The sequence below is a fragment of the Anolis sagrei genome, chromosome 8 (assembly GCF_037176765.1).
Source record: "Anolis sagrei isolate rAnoSag1 chromosome 8, rAnoSag1.mat, whole genome shotgun sequence".
Taxonomy (NCBI): domain Eukaryota; kingdom Metazoa; phylum Chordata; class Lepidosauria; order Squamata; family Dactyloidae; genus Anolis; species Anolis sagrei.
This window is the reverse complement of record NC_090028.1, coordinates 7,504,599-7,526,674: the sequence shown is the minus strand read 5'-3', so window position 1 is coordinate 7,526,674 and position 22,076 is coordinate 7,504,599. Positions and strand designations below refer to the sequence as shown.

The 22,076-nt window shown below is 42.2% G+C and overlaps 1 protein-coding gene across 2 annotated transcripts in view; it reads right to left on the bottom strand.

Annotated features, from left to right (window-relative positions):
* Positions 1-1,525: 1,525 nt before the first annotated feature.
* The window catches only part of CBFB (core-binding factor subunit beta), a 61,863-nt gene continuing 41,312 nt past the window's right edge, over positions 1,526-22,076 (bottom strand). The window contains exons 4-6 of one of the 2 annotated variants that reach the window (XM_067471010.1): positions 20,439-20,555; positions 15,143-15,269; positions 1,526-2,344 (exon numbers count right to left, since the gene is read on the bottom strand). In XM_067471010.1, the coding sequence (XP_067327111.1) occupies positions 2,322-2,344; positions 15,143-15,269; positions 20,439-20,555 (267 nt within the window). In that variant the 3' untranslated portion in view covers positions 1,526-2,321. The remainder of the gene's footprint in view (positions 2,345-15,142; positions 15,270-20,438; positions 20,556-22,076) is intronic. The other variant, XM_067471009.1, reaches the window with a different exon arrangement.

The following is a 22,076-nucleotide window of genomic DNA, read 5'->3' as shown; positions in this document are numbered from 1 at the left end:
TCCCACTGTGTTCAATTCAGGGCACCGCAAATGAAGGGAGATATTGACAAGCTGGAATGTGTCCAGAGAAGGGAGACTCAAAAGATCAAGGGTCTGGAGAACAAGCCCCATGAGGAGCGGCTTAAAGAGCTGGGCATGTTTAGCCTGCAGAAGAGAAGGCTGAGAGGAGACATGATGAGGGCCATGTATAAATATGTGAAAGATAGTTATAGGAGGGTGGGAGCAGGCTTGTTTTCTGCTGCCCTGGAGTCTAGGATGCAAAACAATGGCTTCAAACTACAGGAAAGGAGATTCCCCACCTGAACATTAGGAAGAAAAGAGAGTAGGAAGAAAAGGGAAGGAAGGAAGGAAGGAAGGAAGGAAGGAAGGAAGGAAAGGAACGGAGGAAGGAAAGAGAAGGAAAGACAAAAGAGAAGGAAGGAAGGAAGGGAGGGAGGGAGGGAGGGAGGGAGGGAAGGAGGAAGGAGAAAGAGAAGAAATGGAGGAAAAGAAGGATGGAGGGAAGAGATGAAAGGAAAGACAAAAGGGAAGGAAGGAAGCGAGGGAGGAAGGAAGCAAGGAAAAAGAGGAGGAAGGAAAAAGAGAAGGAAGGAAGAAAGGGAGGGCAAGAAGGATAGAGGGAAGGAAGGAAAGAGGTGAAGGGAAAGACAAAAGGGAAGGAAGGGAGGGAGGGAAGGAGGAAGGAAAAAGAGAAGGAAGAAAGGGAGGAAAAGAAGGATGAAGGGAAGGAAAGAGAAGGAAGGAAAGAAAGAAAGACAAAAGTGAAGGAAGGGGGAGAAGGAAAAAGAGAAGGAAGGAAGAAAGGGAGGACAAGAAGAATGAAGGGAAGGAAGGAAAGAGGTAAAATACAAAAGGGAAGGAAGGGAGGGAGGAAGGGAAGGAAAAAGAAAAGGAAGAAGGGAAAAGAGAAGGAAGGAAGAAAGGGAGGAAAAAAGGATGAAGGGAAGGGAGGAAGGAAAGAGAAGAAAGGAAAGACAAAAGGGGAGGAGGAAGGAAAAAGGGAAGGAAAGAGAAGGAAGGAAAGACAAAAGGGAGGGAAGGAAGGAAGGAGAAAGGGAGAGAGAGAAGAGAAAGGGAAGGACAAAAGCACGGAAGGGAAGGAAGGAGGCAGAGAGAAATAAAGAAAAAGGGAGGTAGGAAAGGAAGGAGGAAGAAAACAGGGAAGGAAGGATAGGATGGTGAGAGATAAGAGGGCCTGAGGAAAGTGCCCATCTGGACCCCGGGGCTCGGTTCGCCCATATCTTCCTTAGACTGATATTTGTTTATTTTATTTCTTTGTATTTTATGTATTTTACTTCTGGTATTGTCATGTGTTTTTGTTATAATGTATGTACTGTACTGATGGGCATGGCCTTATGTAAGCCACACCGAGTCCCCTTGGGGGAGATGGAGCAGGGTATAAATAAAGTTTTATTATTATTATTATTCTCCCAAAACAGAATATATTGGACGGAAAATACAGCAATGAAATGGTTTCAAGTCAGAGTTGCAAAAAAGGATGGAATGAGTTTTCAAAAGCAGAGACTTCCGTATTACTTGACCTCGTTTACTTTCCTGAACAACAAAAAAGGGCACATTATAACCAGCATAAAGTTCAAATGTCTCAATTTGCATCTCCATTCAAGTGAAAACATGATAGTACCTAAAAACACTTAAAGCAGCAATTTTCAACATGATTGTATGGAAGGTATTTCTGTGACTTGGCAATACTGTGCGACTTGCGATTTTTTTTTTAAGGAGGCACAATGCAGAAAAAGATAAAATGTCTTGCAAAGTTAAGAGCAAAAAAAGTGCAAGAGACCATAAAGAACGCATGTCTAAAAGCAAGAACACTATGAACAAAAAATAAATCCAAAATCCCATATAAAAATTAGTTTAGAAAGTTTGGTTTCAAAAATGTCACACACGCACACACACACACAAACCCCTTTAATCTGTAATGTTTCGATCTAGTCTGAAATGAACAAGTATTACCAGTCGAGGAACTTTTTCTTAATATATATATAGCTGCATAAATTCTTTCTTCACTAAAATAGTGCCAACAAAATAAGCTTGCATAGAAAAACAAGAATCTCAAATTCCCACCGGTGGCATGCTTAAGGAACCAAAACGTAGGCAATGCAACATCAACATAGTGCAAACCCTGGCAGGACGTGATAGATTGGCTGCCGCAGGTCGGGGAATCGATGATAGTATATACCCAGTTATCACAGTTTTTGGTCTTTCTAATTCCGTCGTTTGCCAAGTGGAAAAAAGCACGGCTGCGTTACGTCTCTCAGCGTAGCTTGAGATCATCGCCGCTTCCCAGGTTTGAGCCAGGACTAGGGTCTTGTTGCCTTCTTGCCTGAATTGACACAAGAAAGGAAAGAGGGATAAAAAAGGATTGGGGTTGATATGTCTAGAGCAGTTCAAAAGCAAGGCAAAATAGCATTTCCAATGACAACCCAACCCCAAATTTGGAGATACAGTAGAGCAATGGTTCTCAACCTGGGGGTCGGGACCCCTGGAGGGGTCATGAGGGAGTGTCAGAGGGGTCACTAAAGACCACTGGAAAACACAGTATTTTCTGTTAGTCATGGGGATTCTGTGTGGGAAGTTCTGTCGTTGGTGAGGTTCAGAATGCTCTTTGATTGTAGGTGAACTACAAATCCCAGCAACTACAACTCCCAAAATGTCAAGGACTATTTCCCCCAAACTCCACCAGTGTTCACATTTGGGCATATTGAGTATTCGTGCCAAGTTTGGTCCAGATCCATCATCGTTTGAGTCTACAGTGCTCTCTGGGTATAGAGGAACTACAACTCCAAAACTCCACTGGAGAAATTACACTGCTTAACCAGTATTGCACCACCTGACATCCGCCGGGAAGTAGTAGGCAATAGTGAAAGGACCAAGGTAGTGACATCTCCAGCTCATCCCCTGTTTGGGTATCAGCCAGCACGTCAATGACTTAAATCAAGAAATAGTTTTCTTAGATCTACAGAGACACTCGCTGGAACACATCAGCAAGCGAGAGTCCAAAAGTGGCAGGCTCAAACCAGGCATGTAGCCGGGGAGGGGGGGGGCTTGAGGGGCTTCAGCCCCCCCCCCCCCCCCGAAATTCTCCTGGTGGTTCGCGAAAAGGCCTTACTGGTGCATTATTTAAACTGTTAGGTTTATTTATATCATGATCTGATCACCATACTCAATATATCCCATATGCATGGGGGTATTGGGGTAATGATAAAAAGGGTTTGCTAGGGTAGACCCTCTTTCACTCAGACTCAGCCCCCCCCCCAAAACTCACCCCCCCCGAAACCCTCCCTGAAAAAAATTCAGCCCCCCCCCCCCAAAACAAAATCCTGGCTATGGGCCTGGCTCAAACCCAGACCCTCAATCAATGACTGATACCAGATGAGAGACTCCCCCCTGGGCACACAGAGGACTGGCACCATGAGATGCAGAGCCCATCTTAAGAAATAGGGCCACAAAGTGGAATCCACGACATGCGAGAGTGGAGAGGAGCAAACCACTGACCACCTGCTGCCATGTAACCTGAGCCCTGCCACATGCAGAATGGAGGACCTCCTTGCGGCAACACCAGAGGCACTCCAAGTGGCCAGATACTGGTCAAAGGACATTTAATCAACTACCAATTTTGCAAAATTTGTGTTTTTTTATATGTTTGTTTTTTTCTGTTAGAAATGTAATACAATGGTATGGTTGCGGATGACACGATAAATAAATAAATAAATAAACCCCAAAACTCAAGGTCAATGCCCACCAAACCCTTTCAGTATTTTCTCTTGGTCTTAGGAGCTCTGTGTGCTAAGTTTGGTTCAACTCTATCGTTTGTGGAGTTCAGAATGCTCTTTGATTTTAGGTGAACTATAAATCCCAGCAACTACAACTCCCAAATGACAAAATAACTCCTCCCCCCAATATTCAAATTTGGGCGTATTGGGTATTTGTGCCAAATTTGGTCCAGGGAATGAAAATACATCCTGCATATCAGATATCAACATTACGATTCATAACAGTAGCAAAATTACAGTTATGAAGTAGTAACAAAAATAATTTTATGGTTGGGGGCCACCACAACATAAGGGACTGTATTCAGGGGTCGCGGCATTAGGAAGGTTGAGAACCACTGGTATAGACAGATTCTTTATACTGATTTTTTAAACTCATATATATTTCCATTGTTTTATACTATACTAGCTGTCCCCGGCCACGCGTTCCTGTGGCCCAGTCTGTTGATCTGGAAAATAAAGTAATGAGAAAGTGTTGGTTTCTAATATATGTCATTTCTTTATACTTGTGGGTTAACAGTATTTCTTGCTGTTTCTTTGTCAGTGTTGATGTGGAGAGTGTCGGGTTTGCCTACTGTGGAACATGCAACATTTCATTGTCCTTCTTTAAGGGTCCCTTTCAAATCTATGATACTATATCTGTGTGTGAATCATATCTATCTATCTATCTATCTATCTATCTCTCTCTCTCTCTCTCTCTATGGCTGGATGGCCCTTTGTCAGGAGGGCTTTGTTCACGTTTTCTTGCCCTGGTGAAGGGAGTTGGACTGGATGGCCTTAAGTATTTTCTGGTGGTCATGGAGGTTCTGTGTGGGGAGTTTGCCCCAATTCTGTTATTCATAGGGTTCAGAATGCTCTTTGACTGTAGGTGAACTATAAATCCCAGTAACTACAACTCCCAAATGTCAAGGTCTATTTCTCCCAAACTCCCATCTGTGTTCATATTTGGGCATTTTGAGTATTTGTGCCAAGTTTGGTCCAGATCCATCATTGTTTGAGTCCACAGTGCTCTCTGGATGTAGGTGAACTACAACTCCAAAAACAAAGGACAATGCCCATCAAACCCTTCCAGTATTTTCTGTTGGTCATGGGAGTTTCGTATGCCAAGTATGGTTCAATTCCATCGCTGGTAGAGTTCAGAATGCTCTTTGATTGTAGGTGAACTATAAATCCCAGTAACTACAACTCCCAAATAACAAAATCGTCATTTTTTGAGTGATGGTCACTCCTTGTGTTGTGAGACGTTTTGTTGCCAAATTTGGTGTGATTTCGTTCATTGTTTCTTTTGTTTTTAAGGAACTCATTATGCACAGAGCATTTTTATATATATAGATAAATAAATAGAAGATTATGCTCTTGAACGGTAGCTCACAAATGGATTAAATTAGCAAACAACCCAAATGCACTTGGCAGGAATCAGCACAACGTGGCAGATGCCATTCGTCAGCATTGCAAAAATGCCACTGAATGCCCATAACGTTGTCTTGTGCTTGCACAGAATCAATGCCGCATGCTCGACAGAGGAGCATCTCTTTTGCAAGTCAAGCAATACTGTAATAGATGCTCCTCTTTCTGTCAATGCAGGTTAGAAAGAGGCTGAGTAACAGCGAGATGCTAACTGACAGGGATCAATAGTAATTATATATTTATAGCATCTCTACCGGCTTTTGAAATCATTCTTTTTCAACTGAAAGCACCTTTTTTCCTAATGGGGGAAGCTAGGATTTCTCCGACAGATATACCGAAATGCAACGTGAGGGGGTTCTGATTCAGGTTGTCAAGAAGCGGCCGTTTCATGTTACTTTTTGGAGAGGCTCTTAACATGATTGAAGTGGCCATTTCAGCATTTTAGATCATGCATATAAAATATTTCCTGGTATTTACACCTGGAATGGCTTTCTCTCTCCCCACCATTTACCCTTCAGGCTATACAACATGAAAGCCTGCTCTTTCCCCCTAGATATTGCTCCAACAGCCATTTTGAGTCCCATTTCTTCAATTAAGCACAGAAATTACAGAAGCACAGGCAAATGTTTTTGGAACATTCGTGTGAGGCACATTTACAGCCTCCCAACCACATGGAACACCACATGCGGCTTACAGGAGGCTAAGCCCAAAAATACATCAGACAAACACAATAACAACAATACAATAAAACAATAACAAAGCAAAACAAGAACAAAAATCAGGACGTATTTAAAAACCTGTGGCAAGGCCAAATGTAATGATTAACATTTTTAAAAATGCTGGGCATGTCCAGGTGAAATAGGATGGATACTTTGGGGATAAGAGGGTGTGCAGACAATTCTAACTCTCTCGTAAAGTGCATTTGGGACATATTGCTTGGGATTCCTTAATTTGGGAAGGCACACTGGAACATTCATGTTTTCAAGACCTTCTGAAGACTGCCAATGTTGGGGCTTGCCTGATGTCCTTGGGGAGGGAGTTCCAGAGTCGTGGGGCCACCACCGAGAAGGCCCTGTCCCTCGTTTCCACCAATCGTGCTTGCGATGCAGGTGGGATTGTGAGCAGGGCCTCTCCAGATGAATGAAGGGATCGTGTGGGTTCGTATACGGAAATGCAGTCATACAGGTAGGTGGGTCCCAAACCGTTTAGGGCTTTGTAGGTAAGCACCTGCACCTTGAATTGGGCACGGAAAATGAACGGCAGCCAACGGAGCTCCTTGAACAGGAGGGTTGACCTCTCCCTGTAAGGAGCACCAGTTAACAACCTGGCCGCCGACCATTGAACCAACTGAAATTTCCGGGCTGTTTTCAAGGGCAGCCCCACGTAGAGTGCACTACAGTAGTCCAATCTGGAGGTGACTAAGGCATGGACCACCCTGGCCAGATCGGCCTTCACGAGGTATGGTCGCAGTTGGCGCACGAGTCTCAATTGTGCAAAGGCCCTGCCGGCCACCGCTGACGCCTGAGCTTCAAGCGTAAGTGATGAGTCCAGGAGGACACCCATTATGTGGTAGGAGCTGTGGTGAGACAGAGCTACTACAAAATTACCAGCAAGCACCCTGGCAATCTTTTGTCTGTGACATCAGTGCATCTAATTCACAGTCTTTCTGATATTCGTGTCTGGATCATTTTGCTATATCCTAGTTACAACACTGCGGACAAACATGGAGGAATAACATCTCCATCTTTACTGTTTTTGAAATCCAAACCTTTGGCCAAAGACTGAACTTTGGCTTAGGGAACATATATTAGGGATTTCTGTAGAAGCACAGCAAAGCATCAGAATATAATACTACCTTTTGCCTTCCACTTTACCCAGCATAATTGTCTTCTCTAGGCTTTGCTGTCTCCTCATGATGTGCCCAAAGTACTTCAACTTTGTCTCTAGTCTCCTTCCCTCCAGTGAGCAGCCGGGCTTTATTTCCTGGAGGATGGACTGGTTGGATCTTCTCGCAGTCCGAGGCACTCTCAGCACTTTCCTCCAACACCACAGCTCAAAAGCATCGATCTTCCTTCGCTCAGCCTTCCCTAAGGTCCAGCTCTCACATCCATAGGTTACTACAGGGAAGACCATTGCTTTAACTAGGTGTAATGTGTCCAAATTTTGTGTGGTGTTGGAGGAAAGTGCTGAGAGTGCCTTGGACTGCGAGAAGATCCAACCAGTCCATCTTCCAGGAAATAAAGCCCAACTGCTCATTGGAGGGAGGGATACTAGGTCAATGAGTGACCATCTATATGAATAAAAATATAATGTTCGTTTGTGGGATTAACATAACTCAAAAACCACTGGGCGAATTGACACCAAATCTGGAAACTACACCCGTAACAGATCAACAAGTGACCAACACTCATAAAAACACTGAAAAACACAGCGAAGGGGACTTAAAAAACCAAAAAATAAAAATTACATTACAATGTATGTGCAAAACCACATATATACACAAATATATACACACACAAAACACATATACACAGACTGGGCCACAGCAACGTGTGGCTAGTCTTCAATAAAATTGAAATTGAATCCAGACAAGACAGAGGTCCTACTGGTCAGTCGTAAGGCCGAACAGGGCATAGGGTTACAGCCTGTGTTAGACGGGGTTCCACTCCCCCTGAAGACGCAGGTTCGCAGCTTGGGTGTGATCCTGGACTCATCGCTGAGCCTGGAACCCCAGGTCTTGACGGTGGCCGGGAGAGCTTTTGCACAATTAAAATTTGTGCGCCAGCTGTGCCCGTACCTTGGGAAGTCGGATCTGGCCACGGTGGTCCACGCTCTTGTTACATCCCGATTAGATTACTGCAACGCACTCTACGTGGGGTTGCCTTTGAAGACTGTTCGGAAACTTCAATTAGTCCAGCGGGAGGCAGCCAGATTAGTCACCGGAGCGTCATACAAGGAGCATACCACCCCTCTGCTATGTCAGCTCCACTGGCTGCCGATCCAATTCCGAGCACAATTCAAAGTGCTGGTTTTGACCTACAAAATCCTATATGGTTCCGGCCCAGCGTATCTGTCCGAACGGATCTCCCTCTACATCCCGCCTCGGAGTTTAAGATCTTCTGGGGAGGTCCTGCTCTCGGTCCCACCTCTATCACAAGCAAGATTGGCGGGGACGAGGAGCAGGGCCTTCTCGGTGGTGGCCCCTCACCTGTGGAATTCTCTCCCCGGGGAAATTAGATCAGCGACATCCCTCCTTTCCTTTAGAAGGAAATTAAAAACATGGATTTGGGACCAGGCGTTTGGGCAATCTGGCAGATGAATAAAGGACTACGACGACCGATAAGAATAGATAATGTAGAACGAAATATGGACTCTGAGTTGGCAAATGCTGAGCTTGAGATTGGTTTATTGACTGTGCTATATATTGATTGTTTTAACTGTCTTAATTATTTTAATTGCTGTTTTACAAGTTTATTTGTATTAGTGTGTAGGCATCGAATTGTGCCTTTTGTAAGCCGCCCTGAGTCCCCCCTCGGGGGTTGAGAAGGGCGGGGTAGAAGTACACTAAATAAATAAATAAATAAATAAACTGCTTTGCTGTATTGTCGAAGGCTTTCATGGCTGGAATCACTAGGTTCTTGTGGGTTTTTTCGGGCTATAGAGCCATGTTCTAGAGGCATTTCTCCTGACGTTTCGCCTGCATCTATGGCAAGCATCCTCAGAGGTTGAGAAGGTCTGTTGGAAGTAGGAAAAATGGGCTTATATATCTGTGGAATGGCTGGGGTGGGGCAAGGAGCTCTTCCCTGCTGCAGTTAGGTGTGAATGTTTAGCTGATCACCTTCATTAGCATTTGAAGGCCTGCCTGAGTCTGGGAAAATCTGTTGCTGGGAGGTGTTAATCTGTGCCTGGTTTTTTCCTCTCTGTTGTTTAGCTGTTATAATTTTTGAGTTTTTTAATACTGTATAACAGCTAAACAACAGAGAGGAAAAAACCAGGCACAGATTAACACCTCCCAGCAACAGATTTTCCCAGACTCAGGCAGGCCTTCAAATGCTAATGAAGGTGATCAGCTGAAACATTCACACCTAGCTGCAGCAGGGAAGAGCTCCTTGCCCCACCCCAGCCATTGCACAGATATATATGACCATTTTTCCTACTTCCAACAGACCTTCTCAACCTCTGAGGATGCTTGCCATAGATGCAGGCGAAACGTCAGGAGAAATGCCTCTAGAACATGGCTCTATAGCCCGAAAAAACCCACAAGAAACTGCTTTGCTGATTTAACTTGGACTGGAGTGTGGTGGTTAAGTACAGAGATGTTTCCTAGCCTGGAGTGCTATAGGAGCATATACAGGTCTCATTTTTAGAGTGGCGAAAATCAAAGCTGGTTTATCTATGGCAATTTATGATACTTTCAAACTGACAAGACAGGTTTAAATTGCATTATTTTAGACTTTAAAACTGAGCGTCTTGCCTCGGGATCTGATTTATGCTGAGATTAATGTGTTGGTATGAGTTGTAAAACAATGTACATTGAAAAAACACTAACAACCACCCCTACGTATTAGCTTTTTGCTGTGAAAGTATAATTATGACTCTAAAGCATACTTCAGCAGTACAGCCTTCAAAACAGGAAGAGACATTTGACTACCCAGACTAAAAAGAAATCTCGTAGATGACCCTTTCCAGATGTTGCCTCATGGGATGTAACATCCACCCTTTCTATAGATAGCTACATCCTAACTCTGGTTGCAGTAGCACCCGATCCTCTTTCCTCTAAATCTTCAGCTGTCCTTTGATTTAGTAATTGTTCTCTTGTGTTCCAACCATCCGACTCTTAATTGCCCCATTCATCCTTCTATTTTCTACATGCTATGCTGTATTTCTCACAGATTCGTATTTGCTTTGCTGCTGCTGGGTGTGCATGCATATGCTTTCAATATGCCTGCTGTCTTACGGCGACCCATGAATGTCTTAGGTTATGTTAGGCAAGAAATACTCAGGTAGTTTTGACAGTTCCTTCCACTGAAATATAGCCTGAAGCATCTGGTTGTGATCCCCAGGTTGTGCCAGTCAGCTTTCGTATGATATTGTTTCTAGCACCCATTTTTTGCTTGATGTTCAGGCAGTGCTTCTTGTAGGTCAGAGCACGGTCCAGAGTGACTCCCAGGTATTTCGGTGTGCTGCAATGCTCCAGTGGGATTCCTTCTCGTGTGCGCTAGAAACAATATCATACAAAAGCTGACTGGCACAACCTGGGGATCATAACCAGACACAGTAAAGACATCTACCCTTGCGCTATGCTATTCTGCTGCTGAGTATGCATGCCCAGTGTGGAACACATCTCACCACGCTAAAACAGGGGATGTGGCTCTTAATGAGACATACCGCATTATCACGGGGTGTTTACGCCCTACACCACTGCAGAAACTACACTGTTTAGCCAGTATTGCACCACCTGACATCCGCCGGGAAGTAGCAGCCAATAGTGAAAGGACCAAGGCAGAGACATCTCCAGCCATCCCTTGTTTGGTCATCAGCCAGCACGCCAACGACTTAAATCAAGAAATAGTTTTCTAAGATCTACAGAGACAATCGCTGGAACACCTCAGCAAGCGAGAGTCCAAAAGTGGCAGGCTCAAACCCAGAACCTCAACCAATGGCTAATACCAAATGAGAGACTCCCCCCTGGGCACACAGAAGACTGGGCGACTTGGAAGACACTGAACAGACTGCGGTCTGGCACCACGAGATGCAGAGCCAACCTTCAGAAATGGGGCTACAAAGTGGAATCCACGACATGCGAGTGTGGAGAAGAGCAAACCACTGACCACCTGCTGCAATGCAACCTGAGCCCTGCTACATGCACAATGGAGGACCTCCTTGCGGCAACACCAGAGGCACTCCAAGTGGCCAGATACTGGTCAAAGGACATTTAATCAACTACCAAACTCTGGCACCACGAGATGCAGAGCCGGCCTTAAGAAATGGGGCCACAAACTGGAATCCATGACATGCGAGTGTGGAGAAGAGCAAACCACTGACCACCTGCTGCAATGCAACCTGAGCCCTGCCACATGCACAATGGAGGACCTTCTTGGGGCAACACCAGAGGCACTCCAAGTGGACAGATACTGGTCAAAGGACATTTAGACAACTACCAAGCTTGCAAAATTTATGTTTTTGTCTGCTTGTTTGTATTGTTCTGTTAGAAATGTAATATAATTGACTGGTTGCCCTGACATGAGAAATAAATAAAATAACCTTGATTAGCACTGAATAGCCTTGCAAGCTTCAAAGTCTGGCTGCTTCCTGTCTGGGGGAATCCGAATCAAGGTGGCCAATTGCCAATTCTGCCACCCTAGAAGATCGAAAACATGCAAATGTGAGTGGATCAATAGTAGATCAATACGTATTGCTTCGGCGAGAAGGTAGCGGCGCTCCATACAGTCATGCTGGCCACATGACCTTAGAGTGTCTATGAACAACACCAGCCTTTTGTCTTAGAAATAGAGATGAGCACCCCCCCCCCTTCCCGGAGTTGGACACGACTAAACTTAAATGTCAGGGGAAATGTTTACCTTTACTAGAAAAACGACTTATGTCAACTTGGTCTTGATTTACAACTCATTTTGTGAACTTTTTCATTTGTACAAGCCCATTCTGTTTTTGTAAACAGCAGTGACATTATCATGGCCTACTTCGTTCCCTTATACTTATCCCTTAACTCTGATAAAGAAAGACTAAGGGTATGAATACTGAGAGCAAACTGCAGTAAATGCTTTCTCTAAGGGGTTTTTGTTCCGATACATGATCTACTAGCTTCTGAGTGCAGTCCTGTTATGAAATAAAGGAACATCTCTTCTAGGCAAGACGTTATATAAATAAAGAATACATTCTGTGATCATTTTCATATGCTGCAAAGCTTTGGCTGAATGTTTCCAAAGAGCTGGCGCCTCTTTTTGGATTGGGGCAGACCAAGTCTTGCGAGGGTTTCTCCCTTTTTTATTTGAGCTCAAATGTGGTATCTATTAAAGTGATTTAAGCTATGCATGTTTTCAAAAAAAAAAAAAGTTTTATGCCGACTTTGCAGAAACAATGAAACTTTCAGTCGCCATCATCCCAGTCTTTAAGCATATGTGTGTGATGACTCTTGTGCTGCAAAATGTAAGGGGCTTTTTGTTGGTTCAGTTTGATACAACAATATATTCAATATCTTTTGGATATGAAAACAGACTGAAACTGAAATTATATACAGTCCCTTTGCATATATTTCACAATCAACATTAGTTTAAAAATAGACAAAGTAACTAATGGAGAGATGAGGGGAAAATGTTGCTGGGTCTGCAAGTATTATCATCACTTTGTTGATTACACAAGATTTTGTCTCCAGAATATTACAGCCAGAATTGACTACTCTATCACAACTGCTTCAACTAATAATAAAAGACTACTGTTCTAAAACATAGCCAATAATAATAATGATAATAATATTGGAAAGTGTCCGACATGTTATCCAATGCAACAACCAGCATAGTGATCTTGTTTGCTGTGTACTAATCTTGTTGTGTTTCAAATAATAATAATAATAATAATAATAATAATAATAATAATAATACAGTATATTCTGGCGTATAAGACTACTTTTTAACCCAAGAAAATCTTCTCAAAAGTCAGGGGTCGTCTTATAGGCGGGTGTAGTCTTATGCATGGGAGTCATCTTAACTCTATATTTTAACTGGAAAAGTTGGGGGTCATCTTATACGCCCAGTCGTCTTATATGCCGGAATATACGGTAATAATAATCCGGAAAAGTTTACACGATATGAGGATTAAAAGAGTGAACTGCAAAGACTCTGGCACAAGCCAGTAAAGATGGTCCCAGTGGTGATTGGCACACTGGGTGCAGTGCCTAAAGACCTTGGCCTGTACTTAAAAACAATTGGAACTGACAAAATTGCCACCTGTCAGTTGCAAAAGGCCACCCTAGTCGGATCTGCACACATTATTCACCAATACATCACGCAGTTCTAGACACTTGGGAAGTGTCCAAATTTTGATCAAATACAAAAGCCAGCATAGTGATCTTGTTTTCTGTATACTCATCTTGTGTATCAAATAATAATACATTTTATCAGTTAGCCCTTAGTCCATATCACAATACCAAACTAAATAACAAGGCTTGATAAGACTTGATTACACTCTAAGTAGTAAGTTAAAATAAGACAATACAGTAAATAAATATGGCACACACCCACATATATACACATATACATAAACATACACACACACATGACAAATAACATAAATCTGGAAGAGATCCTGAAAAACAATCGTCCAACACTCTTCTAACATGCACAAATACACCATCAAAGCCGTCCAGACAGATAGCCAGGTAGCCACACATACAATAAACCATATATATCAGGGGTCCTCAAAGGCCCGAGGTTAGATATGGCCCTCCAAGGTCATTTATCTGGACCTCACTCAGGGTCAACCTAAGTCTGAAATGACTTGAAGGCACACAACAACAACAACAACAACAACAACGCTACCTCATCAGCCAAAAGCAGGCCCACACTTCCCACTGAAATACTAAGATTATATTTGTTAAAATTGTTCTTCATTTAATTATTGTATTTCAATTCAGTTTTTTTTGCACTACAAATAAGATATGTGCAGTATGCATAGGAATTCATTCATGTTTCTTGCAATTATAATCCGGCCCTCCAACAGGTTGAGAGACTGTGACCTGGCCCTCTGTTTAAAAAGTTTGAGGTCCCCTGATATATATCTTTTTCTACATCTGCACAGACAATGCAACAAAAATTAAATAAATAGTAATTATATAAAATAATATTATCATAGTATCATTAAAATAATAAATAATCCAGATATTACCCACAAGCATTATAAAATTACACATATTAGAAACCAATTTTTCTTTTCTTTCTTTGCCATTTCGCCAAACTGGGCCACAGCAATGTGTGGTCGGGTATAGCTAGTACAGTAAATAATACATTTCCTTATCACCCCTACAATTTAGTCTGATCAACCCCAAATATGTGGTTCTCAAACGTATTGTTTTGCTTAAACACAGAGCTGTTTTATATCTTATTTAATACTAGTAATAATAATTCAATATTATAATTATAATTATATATTTACATTACATGTAATATTACTAATAATATTACAATATAATGGTATAGTGCAATATAGTAATATATACTGATATTGTACTATGCTAATAATATAATATATTGTATGAAAATATATATTGTAAGCCGCTCTGAGTCCCCTTCGGGGTGAGAAGGGCGGCATATAAATGCCGTAAATAAATAAATAAATAAATATTTTTGGGTCTTGGCCACACATAAAATATGTTTTTCTGATATGAGATTCCCAATACATTGTCCGCTTGATATATGGACCAAGGCAGAAGTCTCTCATCTTCTGATACATTTTACAATCACATAATATGTGTGGTATATCCTCAATTTCAGGTGCTCCACAGATACAAATCCGTTCATTATCAGGGATGCCAATTATGATAAAAATTACGTTTCTTACTAAATAATGTATAACACACTTCAGTGCATAAATCTACCATCTGTAGCTACCGATGTAGAAGACAGTGACATAGGGCATTGTGACTAAATTATTATGCCTGAGCAGACAGCAAAAGGTAATGATGTTAGATGGAATCAATTTAAATTGAAATATCTAATTGGATTAGGAACCACTGGATCAGCAACTCCCTATTGCAATATTGAATTGGTAGGGGGGAAAAAACTGAATTATTAATGTATTCACGTGGCGCTTTTAGTTCAAACAGGAGTTATTTTGAACGGTAACATTCAGATAAAACATTAGATTTAAACAACATGCTTTAGACATTGACGTTACTGAAAAAAAAATCTAGATTTTGGTAGAGTACTAACCAGTAACTGACAGCAGCTGTGAAACTCTCACCTCCATTTCCTCCCGATGAGACCGGTCTCTGTCTTCGAACTCACGGGTTCTTCTTCGTGCTTCTTCAAAGGCTTGTTGTGCCAGTGCGTCTTCCTGCTATCAAGCATAAACACAGCGTCAGGCAAGAAGCAGCTTTACTTTCCATTGTTTCACATGATAGTTGCTTGATGCAACCTTATTTATTGACTGGATTTATATTGTGATATAGTACGATTTTTGTTCCTGGGTTATAAATGTCATTTCCTAATTGGCTCGATCATAAAAACAAGGAACAAGTTTATGAAACTGCAAAAAGTTTGAATTCTTGACAGCAGAAAGTGTCACCCCAAAGGAGATGCACCACAGAATTCAAGTTGTTTATTGTGATTGTGTTGATGTGAAAACTGTGCATCGCTGTGCGAGTAAGTTTAAATATGTCAAGAATTCAATGACTGCACGTTGCTTAAGTCGCACTGACTGACCGTGTCTGCAGGGATCCATACTTTGCACTTTAACAACACAACCGTTCAATGCTAAGGCTTCCCGCCAAAATGGAACTGCAGAGGAGAGTCTACTGAACAACCCAGTACCTGCTGCATACCAGTACTGCCATCTGTTGAGGAGTTACGAAGGTGGTGGCATTACTTTTCATTCAACTCTTGTACATACATACAAAAACACACACACACACGAGGGTGGGTCAAAAAGTAATACCTCCATCCCTCTATTGGACTATCTATGCAGGTAAAAGAGCCTCCAATGGCACAATGGGTTAAACTCTTGTGTCAGTAGAACTGAAGACTGACAGGTAGGAGGTTCGAATCTGGAGAGAGTGTGGATGAGCTCCTTCTGTCAGCTCCAGCTCCCCATGCGGACATTGAGGGAAGCCTCCCACAAGGATGATAAAAACATCAAATCATCCGGGCGTCCCCTGGGCAACGTCCTTGCAGACGGCCAATTCTCTCACACCAGAAGCAACTTGCAGTTTCTCAAGTCCCTCCTGACATAAGAAAACCCCCAAAACTCTACAGATTTTCTGAAAGAAGAACCAGGAAAATAAGATTCTGACTATAAATAGAAGGTCGGCTGCTGTCTTCACCTTGTTGCCTTGTTTTTTACTCGTGTTCTATTTTGAAATGGTCATATGACTGATCAAATAAATAAATATTATTATTACAGATATAGTCTTTTCTTTTTCCAACTGACTGATTAGAACCATGAAGCTCAAGCTAAAACAAAGAGTCGCCATTGAATTTCTGGCAAAAGAACATTGTGCACCTAAGGAAATCCAAAATAGCTTAAGAATGTTTATGATTTGGCCCCTTCTGACTTTGACCTGTTTGGACCTCTGAAAGACAACCTACATGGTTTCAAATTCAATGACCTGATTGACGTTAAATCAGCTTTAAAATCATAGATCACGAAGTAAAATCCCAAATTTTTCCACAATGGTTTTGATGCCTGGGTTAAATGTGTACAAATTGATGTTGCCTATGTTGAATGGTTGTTTTGTGTAGAGGACACTTCAGGCTATGATCTAAAGCAACTTCTGCTCTTCTAGGTTCATTCATAATGGGTTGTTGTAGTTTTTTTCGGGCTATATGGCCATGGTCTAGAGGCATTCTCTCCCGATGTTTCGCCTGCATCTATGGCAAGCATCCTCAGAGGTAGTGAGGTCTGTTGGAAATAGGAAAGTGACAACAGACCTCACTACCTCTGAGGATGCTTGCCATAGATGCAGGCGAAACGTCAGGAGAGAATGCCTCTAGACCATGGCCATATAGCCCGAAGAAAACTACAACAACCCAGTGATTCCGGCCATGAAAGCCTTCGACAATACATTCATTCATAATGTTTTTATGACAAAGGAGGCAAAATTTTTTGACCTACCCTCGTGTGTGTGTGTGTGTATGTTTGTGCATAATATTATATATATCGTGTTAGTGTATCAATGTAAAATAGACAATTTTCTGTATATTGCATAATATAATCCTTGTTTAGGAACAGAAGTGCAATTCTGCTGGAACCTTTTGCAACAAAATCATAATCCTTTTGGTTTGGTTTGATAACTCTCTTTTTCTACTTTTATTTTGAAGGCATCCTTCAAGCTCCAAATGTCAAAAAGTGCAAAACACTAGCTCTAATGTGATGGTATCTTTTTAACAGCTGGGGTTTCCTAACAAGTTCAGGCACAAAAGAAGTCCTCCTCCACAGAATCCAGATACCTTTTAATATACGAAATACACTGAATTTTAAATAAAATGTCTGAAATGAGAGAATGTCAAATTGCCTTTTTTGCCTTGGGCATTTCCTGTACCCTGCAGCTATTTTGTGAATCGATGCGAAAGAGTTCCCCCTGTGGCCTTGCTTAGTTTAATACAAACATCTGTCAATCCATAAACACCAGCTAAGTCCTCAGCTATACGTACTGAAGGGCAATGGGCAAATATGCCTTATGAACATGTCCTTTTAAGTAGGAGATCAGACTCTCCTTGGCATTTTTTTTTCGGAGGGGAAAGAAGCAGCAAGTTAATTGTTTAACACAGGGGTCCTCAAACTAAGGTTCGAGGGCCAAATACAGCCCTCCAAGGTAATTTACCCGGCCCTCACTCAGGGTCAGCCTAAGTGTGAAAGGACTTGAAAGCACACAACAACAACAACAACCCTATCTCATCAGCCAAAAGCAGGCCCACGCTTCCCATTGAAATACTAATAAGTTTATATTTGTTAAAATTGTTCTTAATTTTAATTACTGTATTATTTTCAAGTGTTTTTTTGCACTACAAATAATATATGTGCAGTGTGCATAGGTGTGCTGGTATGGCTGTACCAGGAGCTCCAACTTTATTTGCTTTGTATTAAATGTTTGCTTGCAGTCCAGGGTTTCAGGGGTTCTGCAGAAAGGTGGCTTCCTTTGGTTGCAGTCGTAGGGCAAGTTACCTGTCCATCATCGTTAAGTTTTGGTTCCGCCCCTTGCTCAGGGCAATTGGGAAGGGAAGGGAGCCATTTTTAGTTAGTTTCAGTAAGGAAAGCTAATGTAGAGGACGTGTACAAGCTTCTCCTGTACAAAAGCTTCAACCCTTAAGACTTTCCGGGAGAGAACAGCCTTAAGAGCATCCAAAGATCTCCAAAGTTTTCCAGGGAAACACCCCAAAAGCTTTGAGGAATTTCAGAGGGTGAACAGTTTGGAAGACCAAAGAACTCTGGAGAATCTACTGGCTGGAGAATCTACTGGCCTTACTGGTAGGTCCACTCGGTGCTCGAGACGCAGTTCGACCCAGTAGCGGAGCCCACATCAGTAAGAATTAGATTACAGTCAGCCTGGGAGAAGTTAAAAAGGGGATTTTCCTTTAAAGTAAAGAATCAGTTATTGAAGACAAATGCCTGTCCTTTGTGGACAAGATTAGGAAGCCATCAGTTGCATAAAAGCCTGGAAGCATTTGATTGACTTTACTGAAGACAAGAGAAGTTTCTATTTGATTGTTCATTAATAAAGGACTTTGTTATACTTCATAAGCCATCTAAAGATCATTGTGGTGGAAAATCTCTGAGGACTTCTCTTCGGGGGGGCCTGGCTTCCCACTGGGCTCAAGTCGCACGTCCTATTTAAAGGCAATTATTTACAGGCCCAGCGCGTGACAGAACAATAGGAATTCATTCATATTTTTTCAAATTATAATCCGGCCCTCCAACAGTTTGAGGGACTGTGACCTGGCCCTCTGTTTATAAAGTTTGTGGACCCCTGGTTTAACAGAAGGAAAAGAAAAAACCCAGATACACCAAGATGCTCATTAAAAGGCCACAAGCAATTAAATAGAGAACTTTTAAAAGATTAATTGATTATGTAATGGTTGGGATATTATTTATGCCAACTTCATGTATATCAGACATAATTTAGGAGAAGTATAGACAGTCCCGGAGATGCAAACATCCAACTTGCATACAACCCCTAGTTACAAACAGGGACGAGACAACAGGAAGTGAGTAGAAATCTACCCCTTGGAATAATAGAGTCTCACTTATCCGACATAAACGGGCCAGTAGAACATTGGATAAATGAAAATGTCATATAATATGGAGTCTCACACTGTTACCCATCCACTGTTACCCTTGTGCTATGCTACTCTGCTGCTGAGTATGCATGCCCAGTGTGGAACACATCTCACCACGCTAAAACAGTGGATGTGGCTCTTAATGAGACATGCCGCATTATCACAGGGTGTCTGCGCCCTACACCACTGGAGAAATTACATTGTTTAGCCGGTATTGCACCACCTGACATCCGCCGGGAAGTAGCAGCCAATAGTGAAAGGACCAAGGCAGTGACATCTCCAGCCCACCCCCTGTTTGGGTATCAGCCAGCACGTCAACGACTTAAATCAAGAAATAGTTTTCTAAGATCTACAGAGACACTCGCTGGAACACCTCAGCAAGCGAGAGTCCAAAAGTGGCAGGCTCAAACCCAGAACCTCAACCAATGGCTGATACCAAATGAGAGACTCCCCCCTGGGCACACAGAGGACTGGGCGACTTGGAAGGCGCTGAACAGACTGCGCTCTGGCACCACGAGATGCAGAGCCAACCTCAAGAAATAGGGCTACAAAGTGGAATCCACGACATGTGAGTGTGGAGGAGAGCAAACCACTGACCACCGGCTGCAAAGCAACCTGAGCCCTGCCACATGCACAATGGAGGACCTTCTTGCAGCAACACCAGAGGCACTCCAAGTGGCCAGATACTGGTCAAAGGATATCTAATCAACTACCAAGCTTGCAAACTTTGTGTTTTGTTTGTTTGTTAAAAAATGCAATACAACTGTTTGGTTTGCTCCTGACATGATAAATAAATAAATAAACAAACAAACATTGCTTTCAGGCATGAACACTAACTGGCTGCTGCAAGGATCTGAAAGACCTGTATCATCCATCTTTGAAAATGTTGGGTGGCAGGCATAACTTGCATCTTTCTGGATCCTATTACATTCCACCTGATAGCAAAGTCAAAATCTGATAGGAGCAGCCGTGAGGAGAGACAGAAAGAAATATTATTATCGGAACAATGATAAAATGCAGGCCCCAGTAAATACGAACAGAAATAGGAAACACATAAAAACGTAAGGAAGATCTTGGCACTATCTACTGTCTTCTTTTTTCAGTGAAGACAGGGGTTGACTGTGTTTACAGTTGCTTTTTCCAAGATCCCTCTGTTCCTGCCTTAGAAAGCATATACTATGTACAAATCCAGAATCTAGTGCATAAATAAGACCTATATTTAAAATTGCCTTACCTGTGCTCGTTCTTCATCAAATTCTAGGCAGCCCATGCCATCCAATCTTTGGAGATCTATCCAGCCTTTCCAGATAACACAAACACCATTAAGAATCATAGGTGCTTTTAAGTAAACCTGAAATAAGAGAGTGCATACACTGATTATGCAGATTGCATACCTCTTATGACAACTGGAAAGCAAATAATAATAATAATAATAATAATAATAATAATCTTTATATATACCCCGCCAGTGTCTCCCCATTGGGGACTCGGAGCGGCTTACATGAGGCCAAGCCCAAACAACAAATTACAATAAAATAAAACCAAAACACAACCGAAAACGCAAACGGTAAACAACAACATCATCATAAAATAAAACATGTAAATACATAACAATATAAAATCACAATAGACACCATCACAATGACAATGGGCGGGCTACATGTAATGATTAAAAGAGAGACTAATTAAAACTAATTAAAATTGGGCGAGATAAGAGAGAGAGAGATTATTTGGGGAGGAGGGCTCATTATAGCAGCGGTTGTGGAATCAAGCTTTCCCACAGAGGGGGGGGGGGAACAACATATACTCCAATGACAGAACGTTGAGGCTAAGCAGTAGTGTGGGATTGCATAACTACTCTCCAAAGGCGCAGCAGAAGAGCCAGGTTTTAAGGTCCTTTTTAAAGGTTTCTAGGGTAGGGGCTTTCCTAATTTCTCCAGGTAGTGAGTTCCAAAGTTGGGGGGCCACAGAGGAGAAAGCTCTCTCTCTTTTGCTTACCAGGCGAGCTTGTGAAGCTGGCAGGGGTGAAAGAAGGGCCTCCCCAGATGAACGGAGGGCCCGAGATGGTACATGGAGGGAGATACGGTCATGAAGGTAGGCGAGTCCCAAACTGTTTAGGGCTTTATAGGTGACAGCCTGCACCTTGAATTGGGACCGGAAAATAAACGGCAGACAGTGGAGCTCCTTAAACAGGGGGGTTGACCGCTCCCTGTAAGTTGCTCCAGTTATTAATATGGCTGCCGAGCTTTGGACAAGTTGTAGTTTCTGGGCCATCTTCAAGGGTAGCCTCACATAGAGTGCATTACAGTAATCCAGTCTAGAGGTAACTAAGGCATGGACCACCATGGTCAAGTCAGACGTCACAGTTGGCGCACAAGTTTTAAATGTGCGAAGGCCCTCTCGGCCACCATGAAATGGTTAGCATTTCATGTCTACAGATCTATAGCTAATCTCTTCAAGCAAAAAGCTTACCTTGCAGGTAAACTGAACTTGAAATGTATTTTAAAGAGGAACATGTGTGAATTGGAAATTTTACTGTATTCAAATTGCAGCAACACAGCACTCCTAAAATAATTTTAAAATAAAATTATACCCTTTGGTTCTCAGAGAAAACTTTCAACCTTTAAGCACGGCTCAAATGAATCTATGTATTGAATTTAAGGCCCTCGTGACCTGAGAGCTTTCATTTCAAAGAATACAGTGAGTTTATTAAAAATGTTCCCATGTTATTTATCAAAAAGAGTTTACACCTCTTAGGACTTGCAGGAAAAAGAATAAAAGACCTGGGCAACTACATACATAAGCACAGCCAAAACAAACAAACACAGAACGGTAGCAGCACCATATTTTCACAGTCCCAAATGTTGAGCAC